This window comes from Electrophorus electricus, chromosome 15 (assembly GCF_013358815.1).
Source record: "Electrophorus electricus isolate fEleEle1 chromosome 15, fEleEle1.pri, whole genome shotgun sequence".
In the NCBI taxonomy this organism is placed as follows: domain Eukaryota; kingdom Metazoa; phylum Chordata; class Actinopteri; order Gymnotiformes; family Gymnotidae; genus Electrophorus; species Electrophorus electricus.
In genome coordinates, this window is record NC_049549.1 from 14566418 (window position 1) to 14585022 (window position 18605).

General features: G+C 43.7%; 2 protein-coding genes across 3 annotated transcripts; both read left to right on the plus strand.

The window, feature by feature from the left end:
• The first annotated feature begins 75 nt into the window (after nucleotides 1-75).
• Nucleotides 76-2846, plus strand: rflnb (refilin B). Its single transcript, XM_026997775.2, has 3 exons — nucleotides 76-703; nucleotides 957-1051; nucleotides 1161-2846. Exons 1-3 carry the CDS (start codon nucleotides 506-508, stop codon nucleotides 1477-1479), a joined length of 612 nt encoding a protein of 203 aa, XP_026853576.2. The 5' UTR covers nucleotides 76-505; the 3' UTR covers nucleotides 1480-2846.
• A 221-nt stretch (nucleotides 2847-3067) lies between these two features.
• Nucleotides 3068-7679, plus strand: exo5 (exonuclease 5). 2 transcript variants are annotated; one of them, XM_026997769.2, is made up of 6 exons: nucleotides 3068-4521; nucleotides 5071-5152; nucleotides 5283-5542; nucleotides 5682-5786; nucleotides 5964-6136; nucleotides 6218-7679. In XM_026997769.2, the coding sequence occupies exons 1-6, from the start codon at nucleotides 4446-4448 to the stop codon at nucleotides 6698-6700; spliced, it is 1179 nt and encodes a 392-aa protein (XP_026853570.2). In that variant the 5' UTR covers nucleotides 3068-4445; the 3' UTR covers nucleotides 6701-7679. The 2 variants fall into 2 exon arrangements, with proteins under 2 accessions (XP_026853570.2, XP_026853571.2); XM_026997770.2 differs by having other exon boundaries at nucleotides 5682-5782; nucleotides 6053-6136.
• Nucleotides 7680-18605: the final 10926 nt, after the last annotated feature.

The window sequence follows — 18605 nt, forward strand, 5'->3', positions numbered from 1 at the left end:
GAATATATTTCGGAGGAGGAGGAGTCAGTACTCATGACCGGAGCACTTTTTCTAAAGTTCACTCCAATCAGCAGTGGGTTAGGCAGTAATAAAGGCTTTGCTTTTTTCTAGTTTCTTGTAAAACAATGAACGTCTTTGACTGAAGACCGTTTTAAATTCAGGCGAGCAGGCAGTTTAGTTGCCTCGCTCGGCGGCGACTCTGTCGCTTTACTAGGTTTGCTCTAGAGCAAAGCGAAATGAACTTACTCTCGTTCACGTTTTTATGAACAGACGGCGTCTAAACAGACTGATATCAAGAAATTCATTTCAATTTTGCATGAAATAGAAAAGGACCATGACGGACAGCAGTGATGCAGTGCCGTTTAGCGGATTCCGGACGATCGTAACCTGTGTTGTCGAGCTGCAAACAGAGTCGCGTTTAGGCGACTGATTGGCACTCTTGATTGGGACACTTGCTGCATATATATATAAGGACCTACAGTTCCTCAAGCTGCGCTGTGGGGACATGGTGGGAAGACTGAATTTGCACAATGTGTCTGACGACCATCTGCTGGATATGAATTTCACAGCTGAGCGAGCGCTTGACAGCCCAGACTCCGGTCTGCCACCTAGTCCAAGTCCAAGTCCCTGGCTCCTGCCGGTCAGCAGTGAGAAGGGCATCGGGAGCGCTGTCTCGGAGGACGAGGGGAGAAGCTGCTCAACTGTGTGTAAAGGCGCTGCCTTATTCATTATCTGTAGCTGACAGTTACCCTGAACGTAAGAGGCAAAAGTAATCTGGGCTGTGAACGAACTTCAAATGTATCTTAGGTTGACAGTGGAGCTTGAAAAATGATAAGAACCACATGTATATGTTTGGTTGTAGTTTACCAATAGTTAACTGTATCTGTTTATCTGGAAGTACTTAACGTTTGCCTTTACCAACTGGCGAAACAAATTCTAATCTTTTTTTATTGCAGGTTCCTTTTAAGCAGGTTAAAGGTATTCCCCAGCTGCACCCGTTCTCCTACGGCGAGGGAATTGAACTCGATCCTCTACCACCAAAAGAAATAAGGTAATGTTTGTTCAAGTTAAATGTTGATGTTCGCCACACGTTTCGTTTTTGCACGTTGTTTTGCTGTTACCAGTTAAACACATTAAAGTGTTACGTGTAATTGCGGCAGATACACGTCTTCCGTGCGCTATGACTCGGAGCGCCACTTCATCCAGGACGTGGCTCTGCAGCCGAAGGGTTTGGGTCTGGAGTCGTGCAGCCAGACCGTCTTGGCTCTGTCTCAGAGCACCTGGAGACGATATAAGACCCAGCTGGAGTTCCAGCCTCGTCAGCGGGTGCAGCGGTACCGGAGCACCACCATAGTGTACCCCAAATACGCTCAGACCCTCTACACGACCCAGCTCAGTTATGATGGACGGAAGCTGGCCAAACGCTTCCTGTCCAGTGTGGAGCTAGAGGCGTCTGACTGTAGGGCCACTCAGTGTTGAAGGGGAATTGGCCCATCAGAGAATCCCTACGACAAAATGTCCGCGTTACCCATTATGGACCACTGCCCACAGTGAGGCTGATCAGATCTGGTTCAATGCAAGTGGGTGGGTTTCCTAACTTTTTTTTTTTTTTTTTTTTTTTTTTTTTTTTTTTTTTTTTTAAAGCATGCTTTTATGTTTGTTTTAGCAGAGATGGAGTGTCGTACTGCTCTGGTGTAGAGATTAGTTTTAGCAAGTGTCTGGAAGTTTGGGCCGTTTGTAATGATGTTGGTGCACCAGTGTATCATATTCTCTAAGTAAGTCCTGCAGCCTCCTCAGTGACTCGAGATCTGTCAGACTGTATTGCTGTGGGTTCTTAAATGCTGTCGCAGATGTTTGGTTGCTGTGGTTTTAACGAGTTTAAGATTCTGCACAACGACGTTCGTCTGTGCTGACTGAAGGAGTTATTGGTTGTGTTGTCTCTGTAACAGCATACAGCTGCATGTTACATATGTTACACCGCGCAGACACAACCGATGGAGGCAAGCTGGTTTTATGCAGCACTGGTGAAAAGGATAAATGAGCCAAATTCAGGATTTAAGTTGGAGGACTTTCATTCTGGCTTCTTTGACGGATAGCCAATTTCCAATTGACATATCGCAGGGCTCAAAAATCTGCGTGCTCACTTTGAGGTTGGTAACAGCGCTATGAAACAGGGAAGTGCTGGATATTTTGCACAGTGATGACGAGAAAAGACCATATGGATATGGGTTCCTGAAACACAAGACCAACTAGAATGGCGGAGGCGGATTCTCTTTGCATACTATGTGTACTACTGTAAGTCCACATTTGGGCATAAGCCACAACTTTTCCCCCACTTTGTTCTTTCAGACATTTTGTTCTTGTGCCAAGAATATCAAATTTCTTTTTTATACCAAATAAAAATATAACTATAAAACAGTGCTGTAAACAGAATAAGTAAGATACAGTGTGCTTCTGAGAGTAGGAACTGTGAATGTCTGTGTACTGGTGTCAGCACTTGTAGGGCAGTACATTGTTTTTATGTAATAACCTAATTTAGCTTTCCAAAGACACTTCACCTTAGCCACAGTGAGCCTTCTTAGGAAAATCACTGGTGCAGTATATTTATTTCATGCCTTTTTTTCAACTGAAATACAGTTGTGCTGCATTTAAGTCCACTGCTTTTGATTTGATGTCAAGTTGGATACCTATAGGTATTGCAGTTTCAGATTTAAATAAACATGGACTGTCTTTTTAAACAAATGTTGATAGCTGTTTTTTAAATGTTTTATTATGATTAAATATGCCTCAAATTATGCACTGAAATGTTTTAAAACTTGGCAAAATCATACACCTGTATATTTGAACCTACTTTGTATAATATCCTTATTTGTGAATAAGTAATATGTACTTATCAAATTTAATTGCTGTTACTTCCACGTATACATAATAGATTTTTTTTTAAATCTAAAAACCGATTCGAATTCAGCGTAAAAAAAAAAGTACTAAAAGGCTTACAGGTGGGACAAATTTTTTTTTTTTTGCCCAGTGTTATTAAATGAGTTCCAATGAAGCAACTTCCTACTTGAGTAGTTTTTTTTACTAGATATTTTCTTACTTTTAAGTCATTTAAATGACTACTTTTACCTCTACTAGAGTAATCATTATTTTAAATCAACAATACTTTTACTTCAGTGCAATTTTTCGCTACTGTATCCACCTCTGCAGAGATTAATAACCAAGCCAACAAAAGGACAATTTTACAAGCTCTGAACTTATTCGTGGTTTTCAAAGGCCCCCTTCAGGTGAGGAAAACACTCCTCTATACTGTAAAGCCCTGCTAGAGCTTCTCCTGGTACTAGGCCTACAAATGCGTTCCTAACGTACATATTAAAGAATTAACCTCTTACGCTTTTAGTTCAAACAGAACATAACATTTTAATTATATATGCTGTCAGTAGTTTAATAACATGCACTGAGCATTCTGACTCAGAATTGTCTTTGGTTGCTCATTTATTTTCAATTTACTAGCTGCTGCTTTTGAACGTATATTGTAGTTAATGTCCTCAATTTTACCCCCTGGGTGAGTCAGATACCACAGGGTCTGGACTTTGTGTAATGCTTTGATGAACAACGTACGGGGGATAATCTTCCTTGGATACCTGGGTGACAGTGTGACCTTGAGCTGATTTTTATTCAGTGGATTCTGTTGTGTCATGAAAATTCAATGTGTTTCACTATATTCTCTTCATTGCCCGGGTTCCTTCTGCATAGGACATTATAGACGCCTACAAACCTGAATGATCAGACTGTGATGGTCTGATATGAGTTCCGTTCAGTAGTCTTGACGTAATGTTTTTTTTTCGTTGTATTTATTTTAGGTTTTTTTTTTTTTTAATCTAGTAATAAATGTTGAGGGACTTTAACCTCTGAAAAGACAGCTCTAGCGTCACGTTTGATGGTATTCATACTGCTTGGTGGTATAACTACCTCACAAGTAGGCTACAGGTGAATTTCTCAGTTACAAGCTGCGGTCTAACAGCATGTTTTTACTCTTGGTAGTTTCGACTACGCACCTGGGAATAGCCAAATGAATAGAAAGCTGCGAATTAACTCATTTCAGTGTAGTAGGAAATCTTATTTTAAGAGTCAATCGGCAGCAACAAACAGTGAAGCATGATAAATATGGGTTAGGCTATACAAACAGTAAATGGAAATGCGACCGGATCCCTTGGAGGAAATGAGTCGAGGGCGTGGCCTAAATGCGGACAAGTTCGGGCAAATTCCATAAACAACGAAGAGGAGAAACGCTGAAAACGCGAGATGGTTCATGCTTCTTTAATGCCTCTCAACCTGCTGACCACATCTTACTCGTCGCCATAAATAAAGCAATTTGGATGTGAGGAGCTTCACGAACATGTCATACGACGCATTTCCGTGAATACTGCGTTTCTTGCCCTTCGCTCATGGAGCGGGCGTTTGAGGACTGGGGCGACATCAGCGACTCCGACCTCCTCTACTCCGCTGCACAAGTAGAGAAACGTAAGAGGACTCTTAAGATACGGATCATAACATTTAATAAGAGTCTAATTCAGCTATTTAACAGGCTCTATGGCTTTTCTGGCTAAATAGTTTGCTAATAGATCATGTGTTTGAATAGACTTTTAAATCCCGCTAGGTGGCACTGCTGCATTGTTTTGTGAAACTAATTACCTGATTGTAGACAGATAGGGTCTAACGGGACCTTGTCCTCTAATAGGAATACATTAATTTTTACCACCATAAAGTAGCAAGCAATATATATGAAATATTTTCATTTTTACCTTGTTTTCCCCTATAAAGTGTTCTGTAAAGTCCTCGAATGAAGTGTATGGTCCTTAGAGTGGGTCCCTCACATGGAGGTGTCCATGTTTTAAAATAGATTTAGTATAGAATCAAGCCATATAAAACAGACAGCACTGAATATAATTTAAAAAGAAATATAACAATTTACATAGTAAATAACAGTATTAATATCGGCTGATTTGAAATCCGTCACTATGACGTGAATCCGCCTTTCACGTATGATTGTGTGTGTTTTAATCATTTCAGAAGAGCCCTATGAGTCGGTCACATGTCAGAAAGATGACACGAGGAATAGTAATCAAGTTACAGTCCCAGAGTCTTTGCATAGGCAAGTCCACCTTATTTTAAAAATGCACTTTTACAGTTTGATCTACATATACTGGCTGGTGTGGGATGACGGCTAAAGAATAGGGCTACAATGTGCAGTACTAATATAGCATTTGGTGGGTCTCTGTCAGGGCTTGCAAGACCGAGGAAAGATCAGAGCAGAGTCCTTTTAAAATGGACGAGGAGAGGGGCCTGAAGAGGAAGTGCCGTCCCGAGGGCGGTCGTAGGCGTCAGCTGCGCTTTTGGAAGCGCCACCTGAGCGTAACCACACTGTGTCAACAGGCTTGGTGTGAGATGAAGCTTGAGTATGACTTTCAAAAGCCTCACATCAGGAGGGAGGAGCAGAAGCGTACCGAGGTGCAGACTGGCGCGACCATTCACTTGGTCAGAGGTGAGGTCATCTGCCAGTATTCAGCTTTCTTCTTCCTGAATTTGGGTCCAGTCTGCTTTTCTGAAATTCACTGCCCTAGTTTTTGTTTTGTTTTTTTTGTAAAATCATACTGCATGTTATTATGCCTCTTCCCACACAGAGTTGGAAATCCAAGAAGTCATCTCCATTAATACCCAGAGTAGAGAAGATTTTGTTGCCGTTGCACTTCTCAATATGTTGCACATGATTCCACTATTAGAGGCAGGTATGTCAATACAGAAGTGTTTATATTTACAGCACTTGTCAGTTGCTCTTATTCAGAGAACCTTACACTCAGAGCCATGGCTGTGCTGTATGGGAATCGTACCCATGACCTTGGTGTTAATAGCACCATGCTCTACCTGCTCGATATTATTTGTGTTGTATCTTTTTGTGGTTACAGGTGAGTGTGTGCGTGAGTTTCCAGTGTTTGGTGTCCTGGAAGGTGTGCATGTAATGGGTGTCATTGACGAGTTGAGTTATAACCTGAAGGGGGAGCTGGTGTTGAACGAGCTGAAGACCCGTAGGGACGACTCTCTGCCCAGAACTGCCCAGACGGAATGCCACAACTTTCAGGTAAACGCACAAACTTTGCGTTGCTTACATCACTCGGCTTTGCTGTGTTTCACGTCTTTCCTCTCTAAATCTGTCTGTCAGGTGGGCTTGTATAAGCTTCTGTTTGACGCGATGGTCCGAGGGGAGCTGAGGAGGGAGCACTTGGTGGACAACCCCCAGCTGTGTGGTTCTCGGGGACTCGGGGACGGAGTCCTCGCACACACCGCTAAAGCTGGGCTCCGGGTAGCAACCTTCGGTGAGATGGTAGATGCTTTCCTGCAGAGCCTGTCTGCCTCTGTACTCCCATGCATTGACCTCCTCCAGGTGGAATACAGGCATCAGGCCTCCTGTGGCCTCATCGGGACAAGGGTGGCCTCCTTCGATGCAACAAAGCTGCGGGCCGATCTCCGGGACTACCTGGCCTACTGGAGAGGCCAGAGGGAGTCCAGGGGAGTGGATATAGAGGAGGCCTGGAAATGCAGGTTTTGCCTTCACAGGGAGATCTGTGCCTGGAGAAAGAGTGGATACCAACTCCCTGACACTCCTCATGCCAGTAAAAGAAGCAAATTAACTGACACACCATGATTTGTTGTTTTGAGCTGTGCTCATATGCTATGCTAATAGCACTAGCGTATGTTTATGGTTTTTAATTGTTTTATATATCATTTTTTTAATCAATAGTTCCCATCTATTTATTTATTTTTACTCTTAACAAGCATAATCAGTTATGCCTGAACAATTTTAATTGTCCTTAGATACTGCATATTTCTAGATAAGAAGGGATTATAAGTGCATGATAACTCAGGTTAGGAACAGCAAAGGCAAAAAAGAATAAAATCATAATGATCTTTGGAAGTTTAACTAAAAATTAGTAAAAGTTTAAAAACTTTATAATCTTTTAAAAAAAAAGTAAAACAAAAAAACCCCAAATATACACACACACACATATATTTTTATATGAAATTGTCTCTGTGTCTAATGACAGTAGCAAAAGCTTCTTAAAAAATGAACTCTCACTTATCTAATATGAGTGTGAAATAATGTGTGTTATAGATGACTGACTTTTATTATTTTATGATGATATACTTTGTAATATGCTACACTACTGTTTTTACGTAAAAGACTTCATAATGATCTGTTTATGGTGCTTCTTATGATTCAAATAACACTTTACAATGATCAGCATTCCAGAATATAACTGTGAAATAATGTGCTAAAAATCAAAAAGAAATGTATGCTATGGATTGTTTGTTCTTCTTTTAAAAAATTCAAATCTATATTCCTTTAGGACATTTCTTTGTTTTCACTATTTATGTGTTAGTACTGGGCCAATGTTATCCTTTAGATGGGGCTAATGTTTTTGTTTAGGTTTTTCCCTACATATAACTCTTTGACAAATAAGATGCTGTGATATTACACAACCCACAGCATTCCTGCCTTCTGAGATGACTACATATGGGTTCATTATTGTATCTATCCCTGTAGAATTATGTCTTTGGAAAGGTTCTCAAAATTGATTTTGTGTGACATTTACTGCTAACATTAAATTCCTCTTAAACAATAAGTCTCACATGTTTACTGTGATGGCAGCTGCGGCTTTGAGGGCCAGAGTGTCGCTGTCTGTTGGAGAGGGGGGTGCAGACAGTGTATATTTGAGCTGGTAGTCAGTGTTGTAAAGCTTGATTGAGGGTCACTGTTGTGTGATGTTGCAGTGTTTGATGGAGCGTGTTGTGTAACTTGTGTGATGTTGCAGTGTTTGATGGAGCGTGTTGTGTAACTGTTGTGTGATGTTGCAGTGTTTGATGGAGCGTGTTGTGTAACGCTGTTGTGTGATGTTGCAGTGTTTGATGGAGCGTGTTGTGTAACGCTGTTGTGTGATGTTGCAGTGTTTGATGGAGCGTGTTGTGTAACTGTTGTGCGATGTTGCAGTGTTTGATGGAGCAGGTTGTGTAACGCTGTTGTGCGATGTTGCAGTGTTTGATGGAGCGTGTTGTGTAACGCTGTTGTGCGATGTTGCAGTGTTTGATGGAGCGTGTTGTGTAACGCTGTTGTGTGATGTTGCAGTGTTTGATGGAGCAGGTTGTGTAACGCTGTTGTGTGATGTTGCAGTGTTTGATGGAGCAGGTTGTGTAACGCTGTTGTGTGATGTTGCAGTGTTTGATGGAGCAGGTTGTGTAACGCTGTTGTGTGATGTTGCAGTGTTTGATGGAGCAGGTTGTGTAACTTGTGCGATGTTGCAGTGTTTGATGGAGCAGGTTGTGTAACTGTTGTGCGATGTTGCAGTGTTTGATGGAGCAGGTTGTGTAACGCTGTTGTGCGATGTTGCAGTGTTTGATGGAGCAGGTTGTGTAACGCTGTTGTGTGATGTTGCAGTGTTTGATGGAGCAGGTTGTGTAACTTGTGCGATGTTGCAGTGTTTGATGGAGCAGGTTGTGTAACTGTTGTGCGATGTTGCAGTGTTTGATGGAGCGTGTTGTGTAACGCTGTTGTGCGATGTTGCAGTGTTTGATGGAGCGTGTTGTGTAACGCTGTTGTGCGATGTTGCAGTGTTTGATGGAGCGTGTTGTGTAACGCTGTTGTGCGATGTTGCAGTGTTTGATGGAGCGTGTTGTGTAACGCTGTTGTGCGATGTTGCAGTGTTTGATGGAGCGTGTTGTGTAACGCTGTTGTGCGATGTTGCAGTGTTTGATGGAGCGTGTTGTGTAACGCTGTTGTGCGATGTTGCAGTGTTTGATGGAGCGTGTTGTGTAACGCTGTTGTGCGATGTTGCAGTGTTTGATGGAGCGTGTTGTGTAACGCTGTTGTGCGATGTTGCAGTGTTTGATGGAGCGTGTTGTGTAACGCTGTTGTGCGATGTTGCAGTGTTTGATGGAGCGTGTTGTGTAACGCTGTTGTGCGATGTTGCAGTGTTTGATGGAGCGTGTTGTGTAACGCTGTTGTGCGATGTTGCAGTGTTTGATGGAGCGTGTTGTGTAACGCTGTTGTGCGATGTTGCAGTGTTTGATGGAGCGTGTTGTGTAACGCTGTTGTGCGATGTTGCAGTGTTTGATGGAGCGTGTTGTGTAACGCTGTTGTGCGATGTTGCAGTGTTTGATGGAGCGTGTTGTGTAACGCTGTTGTGCGATGTTGCTGTGTTTGATGGAGCGTGTTGTGTAACGCTGTTGTGTCACAGTGCAGGCCTGTAGAGTATGTTCTCATAACTATTGGGACACAGAGGGGCTGAACACATCACGTGCCCGGCAATTAAAACACTCCTCGCAGATTCCCACTGGACACTGATCATCTGCAGTCCAATCGCACAGACATGAACACTCCAAATCAGTTTGCTCATTTCCCAAACAGAGTGCTGAATTGGGCTAGGGGTTGGGGTTTTTGGGGGTGAGGTAATAAAGACCAGAAAATACATCACGATGTATGGGTTTGAGCTGATGTGAGCTACAGTGACGGTAAACAGGTGCTCAAACAGGTGCTCTGTTTAGTGTTGTTTTGTTGGCCTCAGACATACAAGGACAGGATACAGACACTCCTTTCTGTGTGCCATTTATCCTATGCATTCAAGGCCAAACCAATACCATAAACACAGTGGTGTACTGAGGAACTATAAAGCATAAATATTGTTACTTCATCACAGTCTTTCTGGGACTACGCTTAGGGAAAAGCACTCAAGTAATAAATTTAATTGAAACACTGAGGTTAACATGCTTCTCTATAATATATTTGCAGACAATCTTTGGTAGGATGTGGGAATGACCTTAGATGGTGATAATGCTCCAGTGAACAGTTGTGATTAAGATGAAATGTAAGTGTAATAATTTAATTTAGCATGTAGCTCTGTAAAGCCTCCCACATAAAAAGAATATAAAATAAAATAAAGCATAAAACACATGAAAGAAAGAGATAAGTGCTTTGCTACGTTGGCTACATCGTCTTCTGTATATTGGCATTTTGTACACTGGCCTATAGAATAAAGCATCAACGCATGAAAGAAACAGCTCAGTGCTTTGGTAGCCTGGCCTCTGCTCCAACCTGCCGTATCTGATCTGCTCTTCTCTGACTCCCACTACATCCAGCAGAGGGAGTGTCAGAGGCGGCATTGCTGGCACACTGTTGAGGTGGAACAACGCAAATCTATGGCTCCATAAGTCAAGAATGGCCCCTGCACTGTTTGCACTCTGTTAGAGAAGGAAAAAAAGCCTCGTTGCCTCCTCGCCAGTTGGAACAGGAGGCCTCGCGATCCAGCCGCGCTAATGAAGGCTCTCGGGCACTAATGACCCTCTCCTCTGGGCCTCCTAAAAGGTCGTAGGCTCACATGGCTGCCAGAATATGGCTCCGGCACCTCACCCACACCCTCCGCAAACACTCGCTTACCTGCCGTGCGGACAGGTCGGCCCACGGTAATGGCTTTAGCTCATTCACACACTATTTGTCCTCTTTGCTGATGGTCTGAAAGCTCACTTCCTGCCGAACGTAATCGTCGTGGAAACATGCAATTTACAAACACCATTCAGTCTTATACTACCTATCTACCTGGAAAAAAGAATGTGGCGTGAAGGTAAGGAATGTGCACAGGGGACAGTTTGATTGATGCTCAAAGTGATCACTCATATAAGTGGGGGTAGATAGTAAAGTGAATTGTGTAGATTTCAAAATGTTGGCATTGGAGCTGTTGATATCCTTATCAGAAATTTGTTGGTTGAATGGATGGTGCTGTCTTGGATTATTATTTAATACATTAATCCCAGCTGCTAAATTCATCCTGTTGACATACCGATGGCAACAACAGTTTTCCATGGTCCTTTGGGAATATTTATTGAATACAAGAGAATGAGCTGCTCTTAAGGTTAAGAAGCATGTGACCCAAGTCCTTGGAAGGGGAGTAAATAAAACTGCTACACCGAATCAAGCAAATGGGGCAAAGTGGTTGTCAGGCTGGACCTTATAATAATGCAGCCATCCAGTCGGTAAGGCAGAGAAAGAGATCCCCACACCACTCTGCTGTCCAGGCCCCTGGGGAGCAGCCAGCCGTGAGCTCCCAGGCTTGAACTGGAGAAATTCCCTGGCTCTGAGGTCCACGACCTCCAGCCAGCCACAACCTCATGCTGAGATCAGTCATATGACAAAACAACAACAACAAAACCTCAGCATGAGACCTGAGCTTAGCTGTACTGTTGCCTTGCACTTTGACCGGGTTGGTAGTCGCCTCGGATAACAGTGTCTGCCAGAGGAGTAATCATGATTGTAAATGTTAGTGTTCAGAATGGTAGGGGCTCTTCTGCAAACACAATAATGCCAATATCCACTCTTTTACTATACAAGTGTTCAATATATTTTTCTATTCATACATGAATTCATTTTCCTAAAATATTATGGGAGTTGAGGGTGACTCACTGTAATCTTCTGACAGGATGTGATTAGTGACTGTTATATACTACATATACCACAAGAGATGACAGACAAAGTATACTGTCCTTTGTAAGATAATGCACTGTGACACGGTTAAATTAATTTATCATTGATGAAAATATTTGGTCACAGCTATGATATAATGCCTCTAAAAGCACAAACAGCTGTCTAAGTTCATGCAAATCGGGACACGTGAGCAGCTCAAAAATACAATGGCTGACTTTATTTTTAAGGTCAGAGATACACATCTCTGAGACTACAGATGTATAATAAGCAGTGCTCACACTACAAAAGCACTACACAGAACAGACCTGGCTTTTAAGTTTCACTACTACCTGCTAAGCTCTAACAGGGGAATTCTTCCTTTGTTTCAAGGATTAGTGCAGACAAGGGAAAATCTGCCAGTGGCCTCGCTATAGTAGCCTGTAGTAGCTGCTCAGTACCAGGAGCCCTGCACCAGTTCAGATCACCTCTCCTGCTATTTAATTAGGATATTACCGCAGGCTTTCTGCTGCACTTCTTTGAGGTCCACCTAATTCGTGCTTTGTGGAGATGGAAAAAAACAAAACAAAACAAAACACCAGGGGCTGTTAGTCATTCTGTGTTGGAGACGGGGAAAGTGCCACCTGCTGGAGGCAGGGAGAGCAGCACCTGCGGTCTCTGCCGGAGAGCCCATTAGTGAGCGCCAAAATAGCCCTGATTAACGTGGAGAAGGCAGCTAAGGCACCTTCTGCTGATGGCACGATAAAAACACGTCACATTTTCCTCTCTGTCCGCAGATGTTTCTGCGTGGGTGCACTCATCTGCGTGCTGGAGAGCGATCAATAAAGAAATCTCGTTGATGAATCTATTGATATGTTTGGCGAGTTAATGAAACAGTATTCCATAGTGAGCATGTGTGGCAGGACTGTCAAATGGCCATGTTAGTGTCCCACTGTGCAAATGGACTCCATGCTCATTAAGGAGGTCACGAGTCAGTGGGATAACGCCTGTTCAGTCTCACAGTAATGAGTTGGTCCAAACCAGGGAGGACACAGGTTAGAAACAGTGGAGGAAAGTTAATGAGCACAGAAGAGGAGAATACTGGCCACCTTACTGGTATGCTCACAGGGTTTTTTCACTCCAGATCAATAGGAGACTTGTTTTTCTCATCATTAGAGGGCCTTTGTCTTGTCTTCAGCCAAGCGTAAAGGGGAAATGCCCCTTTGGGTATCTCTCTGTGTCTCTCTCTATCTGTCTGTCTTTTCCTGTCTCTCTCTCTCTTTGTGTCTCTCTCTTTCTCTTTCTGTTACTTTGTCTCTCTCTTGATCTTGACTACTGTCACCTGCAACACAGAAGGATATGTAATTATTCTCTATTTTTAGCAGAATGTAAACCAGCTCTGGCTATTATAATGCAAAGGAAATGTAATTTTTGAATGAATAAAAACAGATGGACTTCTATTTCCAAGTCCTTGTCTGTGAAAGCTTTGTAATGGAATCACTGCTTGGCCAAAGCATCTTCTGCCTGACAAACACTTTCCTTTCAGGGTCAGGACCTCAGAAATGCTTGGTCAGAAGTACAATTTGCAAAGCTGTCATGGGAGCATGATCTAAGCAGGCAGCATGGTGATGGACCACAGTGCCTTTTTCACAGGTATAAGTCTCTGTACTATTAATACTCACAAGCTCGTTTTAAGCGGGTCGTACCAGCGCGTTTATTGGCATGCTGTAATTATTCAGCATGGTCCACAGGTGTAGATGGTTGGCTAACCCTCTGCATGTAAACATGACTGATTCTACTGAAGACAGAGATCAATTGAAGTCATACGGAGGGCTCAACCAAGCTTTATGGACTTCCTAAAGCTCCTTTTCTCATAATGACAGCATGAAACAATGACCCCTGCGCTCACACGATTACTCTCATGTTCGAACATACTGTCCCTTAGTCAGAAAGCTGCTGCGAACGGAACAAAACAAGCTAAAAGCGGCTAAACACCTGGCCGGCGTGACCGGAAGGGTCTTGTGCGGCCGAACGTACTCAATGTTCTTTTTTTCACTTGTAATTAAGACCCAAATTAGCTGAGGCTGTTTTTTTTCCACTCTGTGCTCTCTACTTGGTCAAGGCACAGGGGGTCCTGCAGCAGCTGCCGTGTGTGTGTGAGAAGCGTGGCTCTGGTGTGATGACGTGGCACACTCCCACATGTGTGTCACACACTCTGGCAGAGGGCAAGGGGCTGATGGGTGGAGAGTCAGAAGAACAGGAGCTCGTTTAGTGTGTGTGCACGTGTGTAGGTGCGAGATGGTACTTGTGCTTACAGATGTATGATCATTTATGATAAACAACAACAACAAAAAGAAATCAAAATCCAATAAATAAATAAAAAATAATTCACCTTTTAGTAATATTCTTATGGTATTAGATGGTGTGGGAGGGGTGAGGGGGTTCACACTGTAATGGCTGTGCCTCACCACTGTAAGCCGTATGTGACAGTGGGGGTTGCATGTGAGACAGTGCTGAGACAAAACTGAGACAGTGTTGAGACGGTGTTGAGAAGATGCTGGGACAGTGCTGAGACCATGAGCCATGTACTGGGCTGCAGGCAGGAGCCCCCTCAGCAGGCAGCTCCACTGGACACGCTGCCTTAAAAACTGGAGTAAACCCATGTGGCTCCTCAGGGCAGAGGCTATTTTTAGAGACACGCCTTACCATGAGTAGGGTGGGGAGTGCAGCTCAGCTGTGACGTCAGTCTGAGAGTCCACAGAAAGGCCAGGGAGATGGACGGAGAGATTACGTATCCAGCTGGAGGCACCATGCCCTGTAGCTGAAGTTCACCAGTTTCCTTCCAACAGCACAGAGCTCCCCAGGGATTTCAGTGCACCAGATTGTGCAAAGCACAATGCTCGGCCTGCAGATTTGATGATGTAAATGATGTGGGCTGTGTTCATTATGGCAAACTATAAACCGTTCTCCGTTGAGGATGTGCTCTGCTATAAGGGTAAGGGTCATCTCTGCTATTCTCATTCCATGATGTCCTGCTGGACTGGTTTTTGTGGTGTGGGTGGGTCTGTTTTCTGGAGCAGAGGGGATGGCTCTCAGAAGAGGCCCAGCTACGTGGGTCCACTGAGCAATGTCCTTAGTGCTTGCAGCCAGCCAGGTCAGGCTGTGTCTCTCAGGAGACTGGGCTGGCTCCAGGTCTCAGGGAAAGTGACGCGAAACTGACCCGTGTTCTAAACGATATATGGTATATGCCACAAGTCCCAGAAAATTTATTTTCAAGACAGCTCAAAAAAATTCACTGAAGAGATATGTTAGGCACATGCTATTAATCATATTGTTTGTGCTGCAAGAAAACTGTTTTAATTCTTAATCTTGACAGTTTTAATGCTTAATCTAATCATAAATTAAATGCTGACACTCTACTGTAATCCCTCATGGGAGCATGCAGCTCTGAAGCCAAAAAATCATAAGTGTAAACATGGTGAAGTTGATTTGATCGGGTCAAACCAAAACAATTTTTTTTTCTTGGCTACAGTGTAGACATGCAAGGTTTTCTGTGTATTCTGAAAAAGAGAGAGAGAAAGAGAGTCAGGAGCTAAGATGAATGACCTTGAGCTACTCCACCGAGGCAGCAGTCTATGGCTATGCTGAGACATGGAATAGTAATAGCATGTCTCTTCGTTGAGTTTGTGTCAGGTACATCACTGCAAATGGTTTCAGTATTGCCATTAAACTCAGATTCTGTTTTAACACCCAAAAGGAGTTCTTTTCTTTGACATTGGGTTGTGGTAAGAACAGCTTTGGATGTGCTTGTTTGTATTGGGGGAGGAATGACTGCAGATGATTGGTTGCTCCACCGAAATCTGATTTGTTCCTTTCACGTCACGCAATATCATTGTTTGTCTCTGGTCTGCTAGAGACAAACGACAGCATGAAGAGACATTATTGGGCATGCAGATCGGCGTGTCAGAAAAGATCATTACTTTGAGTTCATCGGGCTTGAAAGTGTGTTTGCAGATTAACGGGGCTAAGCTGTACAAGAGAATATAGCAGGTTGACCTTGGCCTTGAGTGAACTGGTCAGCTAAACCCGCAGAAGTAGCAGGTCATTCTCAGAGTAGCAGGTTCCGATTGAGAGGGAGAGTTAAATGCCCGTACTTATCTAATGACAGAAAGATGAGACCCAAACAAGCATTCAAGCGCACTCAGTCAAAGCATTGCCTAGTGCCATCAGCAAGAACGAGGATGAAGATCCTTTTGAAAATTTTAAAATGTTTTACCTTTACAATCCCTTTTTTGGGGGGGTGGCACTTTCATCTTAAAGTCCCCAAGCAGTGTGTGCCCTGCCTGCCCCTTCATTATGCCAGTACTTCGCGGCTATCGGGGGTTTAACTGGTCAGCTTTAGATGTCAGCAGACCCTGAGTTGCACACCTCTAAAAGCTTCATAATAAAGGTAAAAAGAGAGCGAAAGGAACACAGCGGCAACATATCAGAACACACAGGGAGATGTTTTTGAAGTCTAAAATGGTTCCAGTTGACTGGTTCCCTTGTCTCTCTTAGGTCCTGCTCTGGTTAGCATGGGCTGTCCAGCGCTCAACTCTTTTGTGCTACCTGTATTGTAGGTGTCAAACATCCAATGAGAAATTGCTAGGTGGCTACGACAGATTATTCTGTTCAGGTCTATTCGTGCCTCATTTTCTCACGCTGAACTGGAGGACACAGGCTTGAGTGCAGCAGCTCATCCTCTTCTGGCAGGCCAGCTGGCAGCGAGGTTTGGCCGGGTTTCCTCAGCCACCGTGACTCGCCGTTGGCATTAGATAAAGCTCAGTTGGTGGTCTCGTAAAAATGCCGGCGGACCATTCATGGCCTCCAGTGTCTAGCGTGTCGTGCAAAATGCGCACTTGTTCATGTGCTAATCACAGACTTTTGAAGGCGCCGTGGATCGATTCTGACGAGAATATTTCCCTTGTCCGTCCTTGCTGTTTCGTGGTGCGAGCGTTCATCATTTCCCTGCTGGCTTAAACATTTAGAAGCCACGGAGTACAGAGAGGTCCTGGGATGAATTGAAATGCATTGTGGGAATATGAGTCGGAAGGAGCCAGGGCAGTAGTAGCCGTTGTGGGTTATTTCAGTATCTCTTTCCCTGAGCTGTCAAGAGCACGTCTCCGCTTTCCCAAAGCTACGCTACTGCACCATAGCCAGCTTCATTTAAAATTAACGTTAAGAAACCACAGACACTGAATCAGTCACTCGTCCTCCAGCTATGAATGTGAATCTATCAAGACCGCATGGCCCTAGTAATACCCCAGGGCAGCTGCCTACACTGCATTGCTGGAGGTACGAGAATTTACAGGGCTACCTGACATCCAGGAACCCCAAAGGGCCAGCGCGACCCCCATGACAGCGTTCGCTGAGGAGACAGACCACTGCGGCCTTCACACTGCTCACTCTGCCAAGATCCCTTAATCCCTGTTTAATCTACTGCAGCGGTTTGTCATGGCAACACTTTCTATTTCATTAAGGAAAGCAGGAGGCGGCATAATCAATCTCTCCTGCACGCTGGCGCTGACGCGCAGCCCAGGCTGTGCAGAGCTCTGGGCGGGGACACCGTGCACGAGGGGTAATCCATCACACCTCTTAAAAGCACCTGACACAGAGCAGGAGAACAGTGACAGATTTATTGAACATGCTTGGCAGTTGGTTGGAGCCTTTAACTGTGAATTCCTATAGCTACAGCCATCCTGTTTCATTTAATGAAGCTAATATCTGAGAATGATGATGGTAACCTTGACCTGTTAAATACAACATCTTATTTAAAGACTTCTTGATTAGAGCTGCATATTAAACTAGTCAACAATAATTTTGCCTTCCGCAAAACAAACAAAAAAAAATCTAAAAGCCTGAAACCTGTTATTATATGTATTTTTGCAAGCTGAATCCAAATATATTTTCAACATTTTTCTATCACCCATAGTTTTTTGTTGCACTTGCATGTTATTATGTAGGGTTGGAAAAGTTGTACCAAGGAAAGTGGATCCCATCTATGTTAACAGACTACTGCTGCACACTGATGAGGAAAGTTCCTGAGGCCAAATCAGGCCAAATCATACATTGTACATATTAGAAGTGATATTTTAAGTTTAATAATAGCCTTATTTACTAATGTAAAACACAATTGCCCTGTCACTTAAAAACAATGCCTTATAGAAAAATTCCAAAAAATGATTTGAATTCAACCTAAATTTGAATATAAAGTAGATCTATTTTAGGTTTAAGGTTCAAATGTTCTTGCCCCTCTGTTAATCAGTGTGTAACTTCTTTGGTTTGTGATCTATTTCAGTATTTGCTAATAGCTGAGATAATGAGCGTAATGAGAAGGAAAACAAAAGTCCTATAGAGGAAAACAGTGGAGGAAATGCTCCAGACGTGAAGGTCTCCCATCGACCTGTAGCGCTGAACATGTTCACAGGCCTCATAGGAATTATAGACTTGTGGAACATTAGTAATGATTAACATAACCGTGTAAAGGCAGATTGCTAAACCTCATTGCCCCACTGCTGGGGAATCAAAAAGGAACTTGAGGAGTTGGACTTTGATGTGAGACAGCAGGTAAAGGTGGGGAAAAACAACAACCAAACTCACGCTCAGCTCACGGCCCATCTTTTGCAGTGCAAACCCTCTAAAACAGGAAGTTTAAGGGGGACAGGAAGACTACCACAGAGGATGCGGTCGACTGCATTAAAGCATGCCACTTCATGAGTCACGGCGTCACTTTTCACACTCAGAGCCAGTTTGGCCAATGACATGCCATGCTCCAGCCGTGCGTTCGTGCATGCGCCTGTTGCGTTACCAAAGGCTGCAGCTGTGGGGCTCTGCACAGCCTGGTCTTTGGGCCAGAGGCGAATGTGCCTCTGCTCAGCGCTTCAGTAGGGTTTAGTTGATTTAGGGTTCTCTCATGTGTCGACAAGTGTCTGGTGGATGGCCTCGCGCTTCCAACCACGCAGTGTCAGGTGTGCAGTGGAGACGACTGCCAGGAGCAGAACAGATGCATCCTTCCTCGCAGGTTTATGCAACTGCTTTGTCTAATCTGCTTAAACAGTGGTGGTGT